General features: G+C 38.7%; 1 protein-coding gene across 15 annotated transcripts in view; it reads left to right on the forward strand.

Annotated features, from left to right (window-relative positions):
- FOXJ3 (forkhead box J3) overlaps positions 1-19,056 on the forward strand; it is a 152,085-nt gene that overhangs the window by 6,623 nt on the left and 126,406 nt on the right. For 14 of the 15 annotated variants that reach the window (XM_015136169.3, XM_077938829.1, XM_077939541.1 and 11 more), the window contains 1 exon segment: positions 18,582-18,642. In XM_015136169.3, the coding sequence (XP_014991655.1) occupies positions 18,599-18,642 (44 nt within the window). In that variant the 5' untranslated portion in view covers positions 18,582-18,598. 15 annotated transcript variants of the gene reach the window in all.

The following is a 19,056-nucleotide window of genomic DNA, read 5'->3' on the forward strand; positions in this document are numbered from 1 at the left end:
ACCAGATCAGCAGAGCATTATTACTGTGGGCCATCTGTTGGGATATGGAAATAGCTTTGTTATATGGAACCAGATGTTGTTTTTATATTTATAACAATGACATTCTGCTTATTTTAAGTAACCTTTTGTAGTTAGGTACCTTTGGCTGCCATTCTATTTGACATGTATATCAGCTGATAACCTGAGAATGTGATGTCTTTCAATTCTTCTTGGGATCTTCTTACTATTCTATGGGATCAGGACAAAACAGATGAAACAAAAAGGAAACGAGACTCATACAGTGTCAAACTTTAGTACTATAACAAGATAAAATATAGGAAAGGTGACCTGGCACAGTGACTCACGCCAGTAAACCTAGCACCTTGGGAGACCGAGGCAAGCAGATCACTTGAGGTCAGGAGTTTGAGACCAGCCTGGTCCACATAGTGAAACCCTTTCTCTACTAAAAATACAAAAATCAGCTGGGCATGGTTGTGGGTGCCTGTAATCCCAGCTGTTTGGGAGGCTGAGGCAGGAGAATCACTTGAACCTAGGAGGCTGAGCCGAGATCCTGCCACTGCACTCCAGTCTGGGCAAGGGAGTGAGACGTTGTCTCAAAATAAAATAATAATAAAAAAAGGATAAGTATGAATATGTGATATGAGATAATTAGGACCATATTAAATAAGAGCTCTGACTTTGAGACTATTAATAAAGGCCTAGTTTCTAATAATTACTAAGCCACTTGGTTGCTCTAAGAATTTTTACCATGAATCTAAAGCAATTTGATTTTGATGTAATTGGACCTACATTAATACCACACTGACTTGTTTCCCATCATCAATTGATGAAATAGTCTGTAACAAGACTCATATTTGTAGAGTGGGCCTCAAACTTAGGGTGCAATAGAGGAACTGTTTTTAGAACATAGGCTTAGAGAACTCTGTTCTGAATTGAATGCTAACAATTTGAAGATGACTGGGTCTTTGGGTAGGAAATTTTATTTTTTTGAGACAGGATCTCGCTGTGTCACCCAGGCTGGAGTATAGTGGCTCCATGAGAGCTCATTGCAACCTCCAACTGCTGGGCTCAAGTAATCTGCCTTTAGCTCCCCAAGTGGCTGGGACTAGAGGTGCATACCACCACACCTGGCTAATTTATTTTTTATCTTTAATTCAGACAAAATCTGACTGTACTGGCTCCCTAGGCTGGTCTTGAACTCTTGGCCTCTTCCTCCCTCCTTGGTCTCCCAAAGTGCTAGGATTACAGGCGTGAGCCACCAGGCCCGTCCTGGGTGGGATTTTTTAGAGAGTCTCTCCAGAAACTGCATGATCTCTGTTTTTCATTGTTTTCAAATCAATGTAGAGAGTCTGGATTCCATAGAGTTGGCCAGCTATTCTAGGATGAGCCTGTGTCAAGGAGCCTATACCCAGTAAACTGACTTTCAGTCAGTTTTCACCTGGAGTATAAAACAAAAAGTTCTAATGGAATTCTCCTACCTAGAGTCCTCCTCAGTGGTATAGTGGTTACTAAGGAAATAAGATTGATCTTCTGATTGATTGGTAGAGTATGGTGCCAGTGTGACCTTATTAAAAACCTTGTAAATTGGAATCATCTTTTTTTTTAAGATTGGGGCCTGACCTTTGACACCATCAATAGCCCTTGTTTCTAATTAGTACTATTGTGTTGAAACAGATTTGTGAGAGGAATGGATAACAAAGGAAAGACTGCTAGAACTCACTGACTGTTGCAAATTTTGTTTGCTTACAGAAAGAGGGGATTGCAATATGATGGAAGTAGGTTATCATAAAGATTCTAGATTTTGGCTGATGGGTACATGGGTGCTTATTAAATTATTAAAGTTAACTTAAAAAAGTTTCTGTGGCTTGGCCATCAAATTTTGGGTAATTACAGGCACAACGGTCAAACATGCAGCAATCAGGGTCAGGTTGACCTTTCTGAATGAAGATGGAGCAGACTCATGGCAGGAGGTGAATGATACATGGTGTCTCTTTCTGCTAGGGTAGTTGAGTCTGTGAGTCTATGACACTTTATTTGTCTACCCTGTGTACAAAACTGTTTATGGTATCGTCCCACTTTGTATACGTGGGTAGCCATCAACGTCAGAAATGGCACCTTTGTATATCAGAGGAAGTTGTGTTTTATATTATTATAGGGGATGTGTATTTTCAAAAGATTTCCACCTTACATTTGAATAATATTTTTTCAAAAGTGTTTGATCTGTTGGATTTTGGAGCCTTATAACAGCCTTGTGATGTGTGTTAATAGTGATATTCCTATTGACAAATGGAGAAAATGAGATAGAAGCTAGGATTCAGTGCCACTCAATTATTTAGTAGTGGAGCAGACACTGGAACTCAGACCCTGCATTCTCCTTGTTTCATACTCTTAGTTTAAAACTGACAAAGTTTTGGGGAGGAACTTACTCTGGATTTTTGAGGTAAAAATGGAAGGTTATAGACCACAAAGGACCTGGCCTACTTGGAGCAGAACATATGATAATATCAGACTTAGGGTACATAAAACCAATGGGAGCAGTTTCTTCCCTTGTTAAATTTAGGTCCATTTCTAGTCATTGGAGCATTTTTACTTGAATCTGCATTCTTTGTAGAATTCAGGAGTTAAGGGAAACTTTAAAGGGTTACTCAATAGCAGATTGGTCTTGTTTTATGTAAGTACACATCTGTAAAATTTAGACGCTGAGAAAGTATCCCTGGAACATGATTCTACTAAGGATGCCTAGGTTACTGCCACAGTGGGAGATGTGTTGTCTGTTGCCTGGTGGTTAGGAAGAGTAACAGTATATAAAGAAGTTATATCTGCATAGAAAAAAAGACTGGGAGAGAATGCATCGTAATGGGTAATTTAAATTTTCTTCTTTGAACCTGTATATATTTTCTAAGCTCTCTGCAGTGACCATGTATCATTTTTGTACTCAAGGAAAACCTATACAGTTTGATTTTTATGGTTCAAGTGAGAATTTGGAAAAACGTGGATCTTCGGACTTTTTTTTGAGATGGAGTCTCACTCTGTCTCCCAGGCTGGAGTGCAGTGGTGTGATTTCTCTCATTGCAACCTCAACCTCGTGGATTCAAGCGATTCTCCTGCCTCAGCCTCCCAAGTAGCTGGGATTACAGGCACCCGCCATCACGCCTGGCTGATTTTTGTATTTTTAGTCAGACAAGGTTTCACCATGTTGGCCAGGCTCGTCTGGAACTCCAGACCTCATGTGATCCGCCTCGCAAAGTGCTGGGATTACAGGTGTAAGCCACGGTGCCCGGCCTGATTTTACGACTTTTGAAGGGCAGTTTAAACACTTGATGCTATGAAGTTGTTTTGCTTTCTACGCAGTTTGTTAACAAATCAGTTTGATAAGTTATTGATTATCTTATGGGTCAAGTTGTGAGTGTATTAAGTGGTTTGGGTTTTTCTTTGCATTCTAATTTGGTCATTTAGCTCTGCTGATCGAGAAAGTAATTTTAGTCCCCTAGAAGCAAACAGGACCTTAAGTTTACTTACAGTAGTTGTTTATCAATAAATGACCTAGAAATAGCACTCCAATTTAAATCCTGAAAACTAACTTAAGGATCCACTTGTATGCTTCCATTCCTTGGCAGATTTCTAATAAAAAAACAAATGGTTAGAGCTTCTTTAAGGTACTGTTTTTCATCCATGTACATTGGACTCATTCATGTCTCCTACTCATTCGCTTGCTCATTTGTTCACTCTTTTGCTGTGTTCTGGGCACTGCTAAATACTGGGGACACGACTAAGGCAGGGTCCCTGCCAGCAAAGACTACAGCTTTTAGTTTGGGAGAAAAATCAGAGATGTCCTTGGCATCTGGAAGTATCCTGTGATTTCTTCTGTTTTCTACTTTTTGACTAGAAAGGCAGAATGAGCAGCTAGTTCAAAGAACTTAATGGATTTAGGGATGTGAATAGATGACTTTAAGGGAAACTGATGGCTTCATAGTTATTTCTCTGATTGCAAAATATTGAAAATCTAAGGGATTTCCTCATCTAAGGAGCATTTGTTACTCAGGTAGATGACCTGGGCATTCAGATTTATATCAGGTTTGCTTTGGGAACATAAGCAAACAACATTGTATTGATTCTTCCAGGATAGAGACAGTGCCTTTTTGACTCTTATTGTCTGTTCTTAACGTTGTGCGTGATACATAATAGGCATTATTATATAGCCATTATACAGTCATGTGCCACATAATGACGTTTTGGTCAACTGTGGGGCACATATATGTATATACAGTGGTGGTCCCATAAGGTTATAATGGAGCTGAAAAATTTCTATTGCCTAGTGACCTCAAAGCCATCACAATCTTGTAGTGTAATTAAAAAAATAAATTTAGGGTAGTCTATGTGTATAGTGTCTACAGTAGTGTACAGTAATGTCCCAGGCCTTCATAGTCACTCATCACTCACTCTGAGCAATTGCCAGTCCTGCAAGCTCCATTCATTATAAGTGTCCTATACAGGCATACCATCTTTTATACAGTATTTTTACTGTACCTTTTCTGTGTTTAGATACACAAATACTTTTGTATTCCAGTTGCCTAGCATATTCAGTGCAGTAACATGCCATTCAAGCTTGTAAACTAGGAGCAATAGGCTGTATCGTGTAACCTAGGTGTGTAGTAGGCTCTACCATCCAGGTTTGTGGGAGTACACTGAGGTTTGTACAATGATGAAATCGCCTAACAACACGTTTCTTAGAAAGTATCCCTGTTGGCCGGGCGCGGTGGCTCAAGCCTGTAATCCCAGCACTTTGGGAGGCCGAGACGGGCGGATCACAAGGTCAGGAGATCGAGACCATCCTGGCTAACATGGTGAAACCCCGTCTCTACTAAAAATACAAAAAACTAGCCGGGCGAGGTGGCGGGCGCCTGTAGTCCCAGCTACTCCGGAGGCTGAGGCAGGAGAATGGCGTGAACCCGGGAGGCGGAGCTTGCAGTGAGCTGAGACCCGGCCACTGCACTCCAGCCTGGGCGACAGAGCGAGACTCCGTCTCAAAAAAAAACAAAAAAGAAAGTATCCCTGTTGTTAAGCGATGCATCACTGTACTAATAAAAGATGTTGAATGTTTAAACTTAAGAATTTTAGTATTACTACAGATGGTTTTGTCTAATACAGTGATAGATATATACACACTATATATACTATATATACACTGTATATACACTATATACTATATATGCACTATAATGTACACAATATATAATATATATTATATGGAATATATAATACACTATATATTATGTGTTTTTATATATATATAGTGGTTCCTAGAATTTTAAGAGTTAATCATTGAGATTAGTGAAATAGATTGCTAAAACACTTGATATATAGTCATTTGGCCTTTTGGAACACCTTTGGTCACTCATAGCTGTAAGGTAACCTGTTTGTTGTTAGTTGTAATTGAGGCAGAATTTGCATCTAATGTTATCTCTTTTTCTTAGTTCTTCCTGTGGAACAGTAGAGACCTAGTCTGCCTTCTTTCACAAGATAATCCTTCAATTATTTGAAGGTGATTGTTCAGCATATATCTCTTGAGTACCTGTGCATGCAAGACACTGTCCTGGATATTGTGAGAGATCCAAAGGTAATTAAGAGGCATAGTCTGTTAGCAAGAAATGGGTACAGATACTAAGAGCTATGGGTTTACTGAGAAGAGGGAGTGTTTTTGCTTATGATGATGAAAAAAGCTTCGTGGATGAGATAGTGTTTGGATTAAGATTAGACGTGGAGCATTCAAGGCTGAGAGCATAGTCAAAGACTTAGAAATGAGGAAGCACAATGCGAGTTAGAGGAATAGAGACCCAGCTTGGTTGTTCCCCAGACTATCCTCCAGGAGATTAAAACTGTTCATTGTTGTATCCCAAGCACCTGGAGGAGTGGTTGGCTAATAATTGGTGCTTAATAAATATTTGTTAAATGAATGAAGGAATGGTCCTATTTGAGAAATACTGATCATCATTTTCATGGACATTAAAGCATTTTAGGATATTGAACACTAAGTCATTTAGAGGAAAGAAAGTGTTTATCTCAATCTTCTGTAATTATGGAGTGTGCATTAACAACTCTTGAAATCCTCTGGAAAATATTACACACTGGTCTGTATGGTAGAGGTGAGGTGGAAGGCTAGAAAGTGTTTTCTTTTCCAAGCTAAACACACCCAGTTTCTTCAGTCATTATACACTTGCACACCCAGGTTCTTCAGTCATTATACACTTGACATTTGGTTTCTGATCCCTCACTAGTTTGATATCCCTCCTTCCAAGGATTCTGTCCTGTAAGTGTTCTTAAAATGTGGTGCTCAAAACAGAACACGTTTCCCTCCATAGGTGATGATTTTTAAATTCTATATTAAAACAAAACAAAAAACCCCCAGAATACAATACTCCAGTTGTGAACTAGCTAGTGAGGAGTACATGGTACTGTTACACTCCTTTTCTGGATACTGTTCTTCTGATGAAGCCTAAGATTGCATTTTGTTTCTTTTTAGCAGCTGAGTCACTCTCTTGGCTCATATTCAGTTCTCATCTTAATTTACAAGAAGTTCTTTGAGTAGATTCAGAGAGATTTCCTATTAGTAGAGCTAACTAACGAATGCCCATTTTCTTCTGATTGAGTCTAGGCTGTTTTCTCAGAAGTACTAGTCATCCTTAGCTTCCTGAAATCTGAGAAAGAAATAATTAATTATCTATTGCTATTGTTGAGCAACTAACACCAAACAAGTTTAGTCCAACTGCCCTTTTGAGTATATTCAGAAGTATATAAAATATGAAGAACCCACCTTTACCCGTCATTGAGATTCATCAAATTAAGATAGGTGCCACATATGCCTCAAATATCTTTTTTTCTTTTTTAAGTATTTCAAAGAAAATCATAGACACTGTCTTTTCATCCCTATGTCAGTATGCATCTCTAAGAAAATGTAGATATTATATAACCCATGCCATCATTGTATCTGATGGTACAGTAGACAATAGACAATATTTTTAGGTGTCATCTAATGTCTAGTTCATAATAAAATGTCCTGATTCTTTAAAAACATCTCTTTACAGTTGGTTTTTAGTTGACTCAAGATCCAGATAAGGTATATACACTGCATTTGGTTGTTATATTTCTTAAATCTCCTTTAACTGAACGATAGCGACTTCCCACTCTCCCCCCTTTTGGATAATTTGACTCCGTTGGCCCTTCACGTCTCTTATCTGTACCAAATTCTGTTCCTTTTGAAATATCTGCTAGATTTTTTCTTCTTTTATGACAATTCACTCATTTTGGAGTATTATGTGTAGAACATGTCCTAGGTATTATGGGAGATAAAAAGTTAATTCGATGTGTACATGGCCCGCTAGGAGCCAGCATTCCAGTGGTAGGGACAGATGCCTACAGAAACAACATGAAGTGGATTATTTGTCCTCCAATACATCATGCCTTGATGATAAAGTCTCCCATTTTTTTTTTTCCTGGAAAATGATGACAGTGGAATCTTCTTCATACATCTCTTTAATCATATACTGATCAAGAACCCACATTTGGTTTCCTCTTGAGTCAGTTCATACTTGACTGTTTTTGGCCTGTCACTCAATTCTTCCACTGGCTTCCACTATTATCCAAAGTGGCACAAAAATATTTTTATTTGCTTTATTTTAAAAACCCACCTTTATGTTGTGTAGAATTTTCATTTCTCCAACAAGATTATAAACATCTGGAGAGCAAAAGTCATACTGTCTTCTTTTTCTTTATAATACTGGGTGCTTAATAAGTACTTTTGAAGAGTCCTGGTACATATACCAGGTCTGTTCTTCTGTTTCCTACCTTTCTAGAGTCAGCTGGAGCTTCTGCCAGTTAAAAGTAAATAATCCAGACCTGGATCTCTTCTTACCTCAAAAATCTCCTAGCAAACCGTCCATTCAGTGGTCTAACTGAATCAGGGATGACAGATAAATGATTTGCATGTTACCGATTCCCCATCACCATGTCCTTGGCAGACTACTAATTTCTGGTTGTGTTTAGACATTATTTTCTCTTTGTAGCACTTAAGGCAGCTGCTACCTATTGAGCATTATTGACAAATGATATGAAACCTTTCTGCTACCCTTGTCCTAAACCAGTAATCAGACTACATCAGAATCACCTGAGATAACTTTTAATTACTAGATTTCCCAAGTTTCACCTAAATCAGGATTTCCAGAAATGGGATAGAAATGATCATAAAGTCAGTAGTGGTTTGTTTACTGACTTTGGGAACAAGGCAGGTAATTTTTATTTTGTTAAACATCTCTGGCAGTGGAGACTTTATGGCTTCCTATCTTTTCAGTTTCAGTACAGCATTTGATTCCTCTGACACCAGTAAGTTCTGTTAGGTTCAGTGGAATTTTCAGCAACATGGGTAGGATCTGTTGCTTTGAATTACACCAGGCAAAGCACATGAATCAAATGCCCAAGATAAAGATACAGGATCCAGAGAAGTGGCATCTTGGTTTTCTAAATATAACTGAGCTCAAATTTAAAGCCTCATAGCCTTTAGCCCTCCAAAAGCTTATTCTGTCTTTGTTTAGTGAATACCTTTAAATGTTGCTTAAAATGTAAGAGTTCAACATTTTTTAGTAGATAATCTTTTGGATTTTTCATATTTCGTGTATATTCAATAAAGGTGGTTTAAACATATAATGTGATCTAATTTCATGTACCTTTAAGCATATAATGTGATATAATTTCATATACCTCTAATTTCATATATCTAATTTCATATACCTTTAAACATATAATGTGATCTAATTTCATATACCATATAATTTAAGTATTTAAACATACAATGTGATCTAATTTCATATACCTTTGTCAGGTTCTCAGTAAAAATAAATCTGCAAATTGGGAAAGTCTTCATTAGACCACATGATAAGATTTTGGGACCAGATATGAGGTAGTTAAGTTTTTGAGCAAAGTAGAGAGACTGAAGCCTCAGGATTATCTAGTGAGTTAATGACAGACCCAGAAATAGAATCTTGTGCTATTTGCTTGGGTTATGATTTAGTTTGAAGAGGGTGGCCTGTGATCTGTTTACATAAATTGCAGGAAGTAAGGTTTGGGGTTTGGAAGAAGTTATAGCTGTGTGATGTTTGGCCAGGAAGCCCCCCTTCCCCACACTCACCACCTGTTTTATTGACACTAGTCCTAAAATACGGAGGAAAAGAGGCAGTTATGTATACTTCCTACTGTTAAAACAGTCTTTAAAAGCCAAAGCTAATTTTTTTCATATTCTGTTAGTCTCCTCCTGGCCCTGGTCTTGTTTTAGGAGGAGAGGGGGGTATAGCCTAAGTAGTCGATTTGTAGATATTAGTAGTTTCCTTGATAATTTTTTCAGGTGTATGAAACTTTTTTATTGGCTGTACATGTATCTTCATTAAATGTGTTTAGTGAATAAACAGTATGGTTTGAAAATAGTGGAGGCCACCAGAAAACTATTGAATGGTTCATGGGGTTATAGATTTGTAAGTAATTGTTTTTTCTAGAGTTGTTTTCTGGTGAGGTAGTTAGTTTTACTCTCCCTTTGCTGTTCCAGCTGTGGGGTTTGGGAGTGGATCCTGTGGCACTAGTGAGAGAAGCAGCAGGAAGCAGGAATAAAAACATTTATGTGTGGTGGTTCTGAACTTATTTTTTTTTCTAACAGCTTTGTTGAGATATAATTCACAAACCATCCAGTTCACCTAGTTAAAGTGTAAAATTCAGTGTTTTTTAGTGTATTCACAGGGTTGTGCAACCATTGCTACAGTCTAATTTTAGAATGTTTTTCTCCTCCCTTGCAAAGAAACCCCATACCTCATAGCAGTCAGTCCCTATTCTCCATTTACTTTTTCTCTTACTGCTAACCCTAAGAAACTGCTATCTAATTACTAACATTGCCTATTTTGGATGTTTGATGTAAATGGAATCTTACAATACGTAATCTTTTATGACTGGTTTCTTTCACTTAGCATAATGTTGTTAACATGTTATAATATTTATTCCTTTTTATTGTCAAAACAGTATTCCGTTATGTGGATATAACGTATCCATTCATCAGTTGATGGGCATTTGGATTATTTCGATGTTTTTAACAAAACAAAACAAAACAGGGTCTTGCTCTGTCGCTGAGCTGGAAAGCAGTGAAATGATCACAGCTCACTGCAGCCTCCACCTCTTGGGCTCAATTGATCCTTCCGCCTCAGCCTCCTGAGTAGCCAGAACTACAGGCACAACCCACAGTGCCTAGCTAAATTTTGTGTTTTTTGTAGAGATGGGATCTTGCCGTGTTGCCCAGACTGATCTTGAATTCCTGGGCTCAAGAGATTTGCCTGCCTTGGCCTCCCACAGTGCTGGGATTACAGGTGTGAGCTACTGCACCCGGCCTATTTTCATTTTTTTGCTATTGTGATTTAATACTGCTGTGAACATTCTTATACAGATTTTTGTGTGGATGTATGTTTTCATTTCTTGGGTACAGAATTTCTGGGTCATATGGTAACTCTTAATGTCTGACTTTTTGATGAACTGCCAAACTTTCCCAAAGTAGCAACACTATTTTACACCTGTACTAGCAATGCATGAAAGTTTGAATTTCTTCATATCTTTGCAACACTTGTTATTTTGTGTCTTTTTGATTATAGCCATCCTAGTGGGTATGAAGTGGTGTCTTGTTTTAATTTGTATTTCCCGGCTGGGTGCAGTGGCTCACGCCTGTAATCTCAGCACTTTGGGAGGCTGAGGTGGGCGGATCACCTTATATCAGGAGTTTGAGACCAGCTTGACCAACATGGTGAAACCCTGTCTCTACTAAAAATACAAAAAAAATTAGCTGAGCATGGTGGCACATGCCTGTAATCCCAGCTACTTGGGAGGCTGAGGCAGGAGAATCACTTGAACACGGGAGTTGGAGGCTGCAGTGAGCCGAGTTCAGCTACTGCACTCCAGTCTGGGTGACAAGAGCAAAACTCCGTCTCCAAAAAAAAAAAAAAAAAAAATTTATTTCCCTAGTGATTGATTATTCTGAACATCTTTTCATGTATTTATTGGACATTCATATATCTTCTTTGTAGAAATGTGTGTTCAGATTCTTGCCCATTATTAAATTGGATTATTAGTCTTCTCGTTATTGAGTTGTAAGATTTATGTATTCTGGATACCTAACTTCATCTTCTAACTGCAGACTGGTCCTAAATTGCTTAGAAGTAGAGAAAAGTGGTGGATACAAAAGACTGTATTAAGTAAAGTTTCTTTTTTCCCCCCAACTTTTGAAGAATCTGGTTTATTCATTCACTGAAAAAATATGAATGCTGGCTTTATACTAGGTTTTGGGAATATAACAGAGAATGAAATATGGAGCTCACATTCTGATGGGGGAGAAATAAAAATCATATCAGATGGTGACAAGCTTTTCTGTTTTCTGTTTCTATTTATGAAGATTAAAATAGGGTAATAGAGATAATGTGATGAAAGTTCTAACATTCTTTACCATTCCTGAATTCTTAATCTATAACTTCTGTTATTACACTTTCTACTTAATTTAATACAATTTGTAGCTAAACTTTTATTTTTTTCTTTCACTCCTGATTCTTAACCCCTATCCGTGCTAATTTTTGCCTTCACTATTCCACAAAACTCACCCAATGTAGTATTATTATCTTCTATTAAAAGCCAGTATTCTAGGCCGGGCGCGGTGGCTCACGCCTGTAATCCCAGCACTTTGGGAGGCCGAGGCGGGCGGATCACAAGGTCAGGAGATCGAGACCACGGTGAAACCCCGTCTCTACTAAAAATACAAAAAATTAGCCGGGCGCGGTTGTGGGCGCCTGTAGTCCCAGCTACTCAGGAGGCTGAGGCAGGAGAATGGCGTGAACCCGGGAGGCGGAGCTTGCAGTGAGCCGAGATCGCGCCACTGCACTCCAGCCTGGGCGACAGAGCGAGACTCCGTCTCAAAAAAAAAAAGAAAAAAAAAAAAGCCAGTATTCTCTTTTCGGTTTTTATCCTTCCTGATCTACACTGAACACTATTGCCTTTCTCCCTCTTAAATCACTTGCTGCTATCGGCAGTCCAACTTCCTCAAGTTTTTTTTTTTTTTTTTAAATCGTTTGTCTTAATTATCTGTGTGGCCTCACTTCTGATTGAAGATCCTCATGATTTTAATTGCTCTCTGAAAGCAGATGACTTCTTAGCTCAAGCTGTACCACTGCCTTCAGGTTTAGCTAGAGGAGCTGGGATGAACAGCTGATTGCTTCTCACTCATCAGGATTCTTTTCCCTTTACTCTTCCCTCTGGCACATTTCTTCTGTTTGGGTTGATTAGGATACAGGTTATTTCTGCGACTGCTTTAATGATTACCTGTGACTAATGGTATAATAATCTACAATGTTCAGTCAAGTTTCTTCAATCAAAGGGTTTGTTTCTTCATGGATGTTATAGTGAATTTTATACTTTCAAGTCTTTTGGAAAGATAGGGCTGAATTCAGAAGTAAAAAAAAAAATGGAATAGCTTCTTGGTCTCTAGAGCTGTAACAGTTTTTTTTAATAAATAAAATAAATGAATTTTTATTTTTTTTATCTCGGTAGGTTTTTGGGGACAAGTGGTGCTTAGTTACATGAATAAGTTCTTTAGTGGTGATTTCTGAGATTTTGGCACACCCATCACCCAAGCAGTGTACACTGTACCCAATGTGTAGTCTTTTATCCTTCACTCCACTCCCACCCTTTCCCCTGAGTCCCCAAAGTCCATTATATCATTCTTACTCCTTTGCATCCTCATAGCTCCCACTTTTGAGAACATATAACGTTTGGTTTTCCATTTCTGAGTGTAATAGTTTTAACAAATGTTTAATTATTACCTTTGTCTGGTGTTACGCTGATGCTTTCATTCAAACTACTGTCATAGTAACTGAGGCATTTACTGCATTTTTCCTTTCTTATGAAGGAGGAAATTAAGCCTTAGGGAAGTTAACATATCCAAGGTCACACAGTAATTGTCAATAGCTGGGATTCCAGTCTTGAGTCTTCAGCCGCAAGGTCAAGAATGGTAGTAAGTTTTTTGTAAATTATAAAGCGTTACATTTCTGTGTAGGTGGGAAAGGGGAGAGAGCTCATAAGTATTTCGGGCTGGGTGTGATCACTCATGCCTGTAATCCCAGTGCTTTGGGAGGCTGAGGTGGGAGGATCGTTTGAGGCCAGAAGTTTGACATCAGCCTGGACAACACAGCAAGACCTTATTTTTACAAAACATAAAAAATAAAAAAAATTAGCCCAATGCAGTGGTGTGCACCTGTGGTCCCAGATACTAGGGAGGCTGAGGCAAGAGGATTGCTTGAGCCCAGAAGTTCGAGGCTGCAGTGATCTTTCATCTGGCCACTGTACTCCAGCCTGGGCGACAAAGCAAGACCCTATCTCTTAAAAACAAAAAGAACGTATTCAGAGCTTTTTCAGAACACTTAGTTCTATTTCACTCCATGCCCCCAAATAATATGTTATTATACAGCTGTTAGTGTGTTGTGATGGCTTCTTCCTAAATGTGGATAGTTTGTAACTCAGTTTAAGGTATATTTGAATACTGCTTATGTTAAAAGGAATTCCATGCTTTTCTATTGGTAATGGAATATAATACAGTAAATAGCTTATATTGCAGCATACTCATTAGCTAATGCCTGGCTTTTAGTACTCATATTCTGGTTGTGACATTCTACTCTTTCTTGATACATATTAGTTTTCAAAAGATTTGGAGATTTATGCTGTTGGCACCAAATAAAACCATGTAAATATGGATGTAATTGAATGAGTTAATATCATTGTTCAACTATACTTGATGCCACAGAGATTTGTTTGTGACTTGGAGGACTTCGAAATTTCCTGACTTCAATGTGAACCTTAGTCTTCTTTTGTGAGATTTCCTGTTGGTTGTTCAGTTGCTTGGGTAGGGAGAAGACTGGTATATGTTTGTTCTTTCAGTCAATAAGCCTAGGGTTCAGGATGTCATTTAAGGACAGTGATCTAGAGGAAAAATGAATAACACTGGGACTAAGGCATTGAAGCTAGAGCAGATTAGAAAGATAATTAGAAGTTAGAATTTGCTAGTAAATGGTAACTTATTGGAGGTACTAAGAGTGTTGATGTTTGGACAATTCAGTATATGAGATCATTTTCCCTTGCCTGAGTTTTGAACTGACTGAGAAATAAGAACCTACAGATGAAGAAGCAAGACAGTACCTTTAAAAAAATTAGCTTTTTATTCAGGTAAAAATCACATACTGTGAAGTTCACCATTTTAAAGTGTACAATTCAGTAGTTTTTAATATATTCACAAGGTTGTGCAACCATTACCACTATCAATTAGGCCATTTTCATCACTGTAAAAAGAAACCTCCTAGCAGTGACTTCCCATGTGCAATCTCCCTCTCTTCCCCCATCTCCTGGCAACCACCAGTCTGCTTTTCATTTCTATAGATTTGCCTATTCTGGACATTTTATATAAATGGAAGCATACAGCATGTGGTCTTTTGTGTCTTTTTCTCTTAGCATAAGGCTTTCAAGGTTCATCTATGTTGTAGCATGTAAAAGTACTTCATTCCTTTTTATGGCTGAATGAAGTTGCATTGTGTCTTACATGGTTATTACTTAGATAAACCATATTTTGTTTATCCGTTCATTAGTTGACAAGCATTTGGGTTATTTTCACTTTTTGGCTTTATGAGTAATGCTGCACATTTGTGTGCAACCAATCATTTGTGTGCATGGTTTTGTAGGAACATTTAAATTCTCTTGGAGATATATATGCCTGTAATTGCTGGGGTTTATGGTAACTCTGTGTTTAACTTTCGAAGGAGTTGCCTTTGTTTTTGATAAAACCTGTATTGTAGAACGTGACTTAGGTTTAAGAGCCAAATGAGTTGGCTGACTTTCTGCAGGCCCTCATCCCCATCTATCAATGGGACAGTTCACCCTAGAAGATGTTTGGGTCAGCAGAGTGGACACACTCAGATAATTGCCTTGTAGAATCCTGGATGGAGAGGGAGGAGAGAGACTGAGGGCTGGGCGTGGTGGCTCAAGCCTGTAATCCCAGCACTTTGGGATCCCAGCCGAGGCAGGTGGATCACCTGAGGTCAGCAGTTCAAGACCAGCCTGACCAACATGGTGAAACCCCGTCTACTAAATACAAAAAAGTAGCCAGGCATGGTGGTACAGGCCTGTAATCCCATCTACTTGAGAGGCTGAGACAGGAGGATTGCTTGAACCCAGGAGGCGGAGGTTGCAGTGAGCCGAGTTGGCGCCATTGCACTCCAGCCTGGGCAACAAGAGTGAAAACTCCATCTCAAAAAAATGAAAAGAGTCTGAGTCCCTGGTACTCAGTTCTTTTGTTAAGTTAGCTCTATGTACTAACCAATTTACCTCTTTGGAGAGGAATGGGCTAAGAGGCCAGGAGTGTTTACTGAAGTAATTCCTCATAGAGACTAAGAGTTGGAAAAAAACTAGTCTGCTCTAACAAAAAGTAAAGAGTTAAGCTAGAAACCTGAAAGCCATTCTTAGATGAAAAGGCTGTGCCGTTTTATCCAGGAAGGAAGTATATTAAGAGAAGATGATGAATTCAGTTTTAAATATGGTAAATTTGGGATTTCCGGGACAGAATGTTAGATATTTGTTTGGAGATCAGGAGATTGATCTCTGCTAGAGATGAAGATTTGAGATCTATAGAGATGAAGATTTGAGATCTATCTACATATAGGCAACTAAAATACAAGACTAGGTAGATCACGCATACAGTAAAACAGTAGAAAAGGATGTCTAGTAATTTTTTTTTTTTTTTAATAAAGCTGCTGTGCTATGTACAAAACCCTGACCCAGAAGCAGGTCATCTGTGAGTGGTTTAGCGCCAGGTTCCCCATGAAAGTGTGTTCCATGACAGCTGAGGGGAAGGCTGCCTTTTCAGCCACACCCCATTTCCCAGGATGAGGGGCTGTCCACGCCGGACTCTGGTCCCAAGGATGTCTAGTAATTTTTATATCTGAATTCCTTGTGGTTTTATTGTGCTAACTGATGTTTCTGCTGTATTTTGCTATGAGTGGCTGATTTCCTTCTGGGTTTTGTGATTTTTAATTATGAATACAGTTATTTTGAGATCTTACCTGTGGGAATTTTTCCAGGCTTAGATCAAAGGTGATTTCCTCCAGAGAGAATGTACATTTGCTTCTATCAAGATTGGGTGGGAGATACAACCATCCTAGGGCTACCCTAAACAAAATTCTAGGTATGAAGCTTTTTTTTTTTTTTTTTTTTTTTCCTGAGATGGAGTTTTGCTCTTACTGCCTAGGCTGGAGTGCAATGGCGTGATGTTGGCTCACTGCAACCTCTGCCTCCCAGCTTCAAGCGATTCTTCCGTCTCAGCCTCCCAAGTAGCTGGGATTACAGGCACATGCCGCCATGCCTGGCTAAGTTTTTTGTATTTTTAGTATAGACGGAGGTTTCATCATATTGGTCAGGCTGGTCTCAAACTCCTGACCTCAGGTGATCCGGCTGCCTCGGCCTCCCAAAGTGCTGGGATTACAGGCCTAAGCAACTGTGCCCGGCCGGTATGAAGCCTTTAAAACCATAGGAGAAGATCAGCTTGTGGTTGTAAAATATCAGGGAAGACACCCTTGCACTGCTGTCACAGTCCCTGATCCTCTCCCAGCACCGAGTGCCGAGGTTAAAAAAGTAGTTTTCCTGGCAGTTTACTTGGTTGAGAACTGAACATTGCTGCCTCTTGTACCTTACTGCTGTCATAATCCTGGATCCCCTCACCAGCCCTAAGTGCTAAGGTTAAAAAAGCAGTTTTCCTGGCAATTCTCTTGGTTAAGATCTGAACGTTGTTGCATCTTGTACATTGGGTCCCATAAGGTCTTGGAATTGCAAGCCAGAATTCATAGTGCTTCGCATATTGCCCTAAAGGTGAAGGAAAGCTGGTATCAGTACTCTGCATACCTTTCTAGTTTCCACTGTTTCACTTAGTTTTTGGATTCTGATCATACCTGATTTTCTGTCAAGTTTTTGATTTATATGTAAAGATTTTAAGATATTTTACTCAGCGTTTTAGTTATTTTCAGTGGGTATGAGATCGAGCCATCCATCCTGTCACTCTGGCAGAAATAGAAATGTCTTATCTGTCTCTCTCTTCAGTGTATGCGGGATAATTATTGGATGCAGGGACTTCAATCACCTTTTAAACCAAAGGTTACAGACTTGGAGCAAAATCCAGTTTCCGTTTGGCCCACATAGTATTTAGGAAATGAAAATCAGGGCCAGGTGCAGTGACTTATGCCTGTAAGCTTAGCACTTTGGGAGGCCGAGGCAGGAGGATCACTTGAGCCCAGGAGTTCAAGATCAGCCTGGGCAACATAGCGAGACCCCATCTGTATTTTTTTAAAAAGTTAAAATAAAAAATCAAGAGATTGCAGATAAAATTTTGGATTTTTTGGTTTCTCTTGAAAAATTGGAAGTTCTTAAAATGCTGGGCGTATAATGCTCCTGCCTAGCAACAATTGACTAGAACTGGGAATAGCCCTGATCCCTTCAGACTGAACATGCTTTCTTTAGTTGCTCACAGTTCTGCCACTTGTGCAGTATATGCATATGTATACACTTAAACCTATTTTACCTTATCCCATTTATGTTACCATTAGGCATTTGTGGATCATCCTTCTGCCTAATGAAAATACTGATACTCTCCCATGTGCTCCGTAGTAGTGCTGATAGACACTTTTACATTTGTTGATTTATTTAATTCTAACAACAAGCTTGGAGTTTAATCCCCTTTGAATAAAGTTATATAGGTGGTATTAGCCCCACGTTACAGATGAAGAAACTGAGGTTCATTGAAGTTATATAAATTCTTTAAGGTCTCAGTAGTGCCACTGTTAGAATTTGAACCTAAAACCTAGAATTTGAATTCAAAGCTCTTTCGGTTTCAGTGCTTCTCTTTACTACTGCTGCTGCTGCTATTACTACTACTACTACTACTACTACTATTACTACTACTTTTTGTTTTTTTTTTTAAAGCAGTGGAACTGTTTCTTAGATGAAGTCTTTGTGAAGTCAAATATTTAAAACCAATAAAGGTAGCACTATTTTGCTGGAGAAATAGATTTGGTGGGGCACTTATTTGGGGGGTTGAAACCTGCGTGCTTAACTCTGGTAGCTTTTGGGCATCTTTCTAGAATCCCTAGGACTCTACTAAAACAGTTTGGACACTATAACATAGCCATAATCATTTGTTAAATCTTATGAAATCTCAGCTTTAGATGTTACAGATATAGTGTATCTATTTCTGTTATGCCGCCTGATAATGTCTGTAGGCTTCCTGATATGTTTGTCTGTCTTAGTGTAATCCCTCTTATGACTCAGTGGCATTTTTCTTTCATGTAAGTTTGTGTTCTGATAAGGGTGATTCTTTTAGCATTTTACTTCTGTTTTGAGAGTGTTTTAAAGTAAATCTAAAGTGAGACTTACGGTTTAATTTAATTTACTTTGCAGCATCTGATAACAAACTCTTCTTTACTTTTCAGATTCTCTTTGTGGCCAGATGGGTTTGTATGGACAGGCTTGTCCATCTGTAACTTCATTAAGGTGAGTGCTCTTTTTTTTTTCTTTATTAGAACATGCAACATTTTAAAAGTTAGACTGGTCACCTTATATTGCAATGAATTTCAGGGTGAGATTCAGAATAAAAAATTGTAGCTTGTTTTGTCAAGTAGTGCAATTTGGCGGAATGGAGTGATATTTCTGCTTACTGAAATTTTTGTGGTAATGGGATTTGGATATGCTTTTAATCTTCATTTAGTGAACTGAGTATAGTGTGGTGGTAATTTGTACATGAAACAACATAATTAACACTTCTTTGTGTTTCTTTTAAAAAGACTAATCTGGGCCAAGTGCGGTGAGTCACACTTGTACTCCCAGCATTTTGGGAGGCTGAGGCGGGTGGATCACCTGAGGTCAGGAGTTCGAGACTAGCCTGGCCAACATGGTGAAACCCTGTCT

This window comes from Macaca mulatta, chromosome 1, assembly GCF_049350105.2.
Source record: "Macaca mulatta isolate MMU2019108-1 chromosome 1, T2T-MMU8v2.0, whole genome shotgun sequence".
NCBI classification, from domain to species: Eukaryota; Metazoa; Chordata; class Mammalia; order Primates; family Cercopithecidae; genus Macaca; species Macaca mulatta.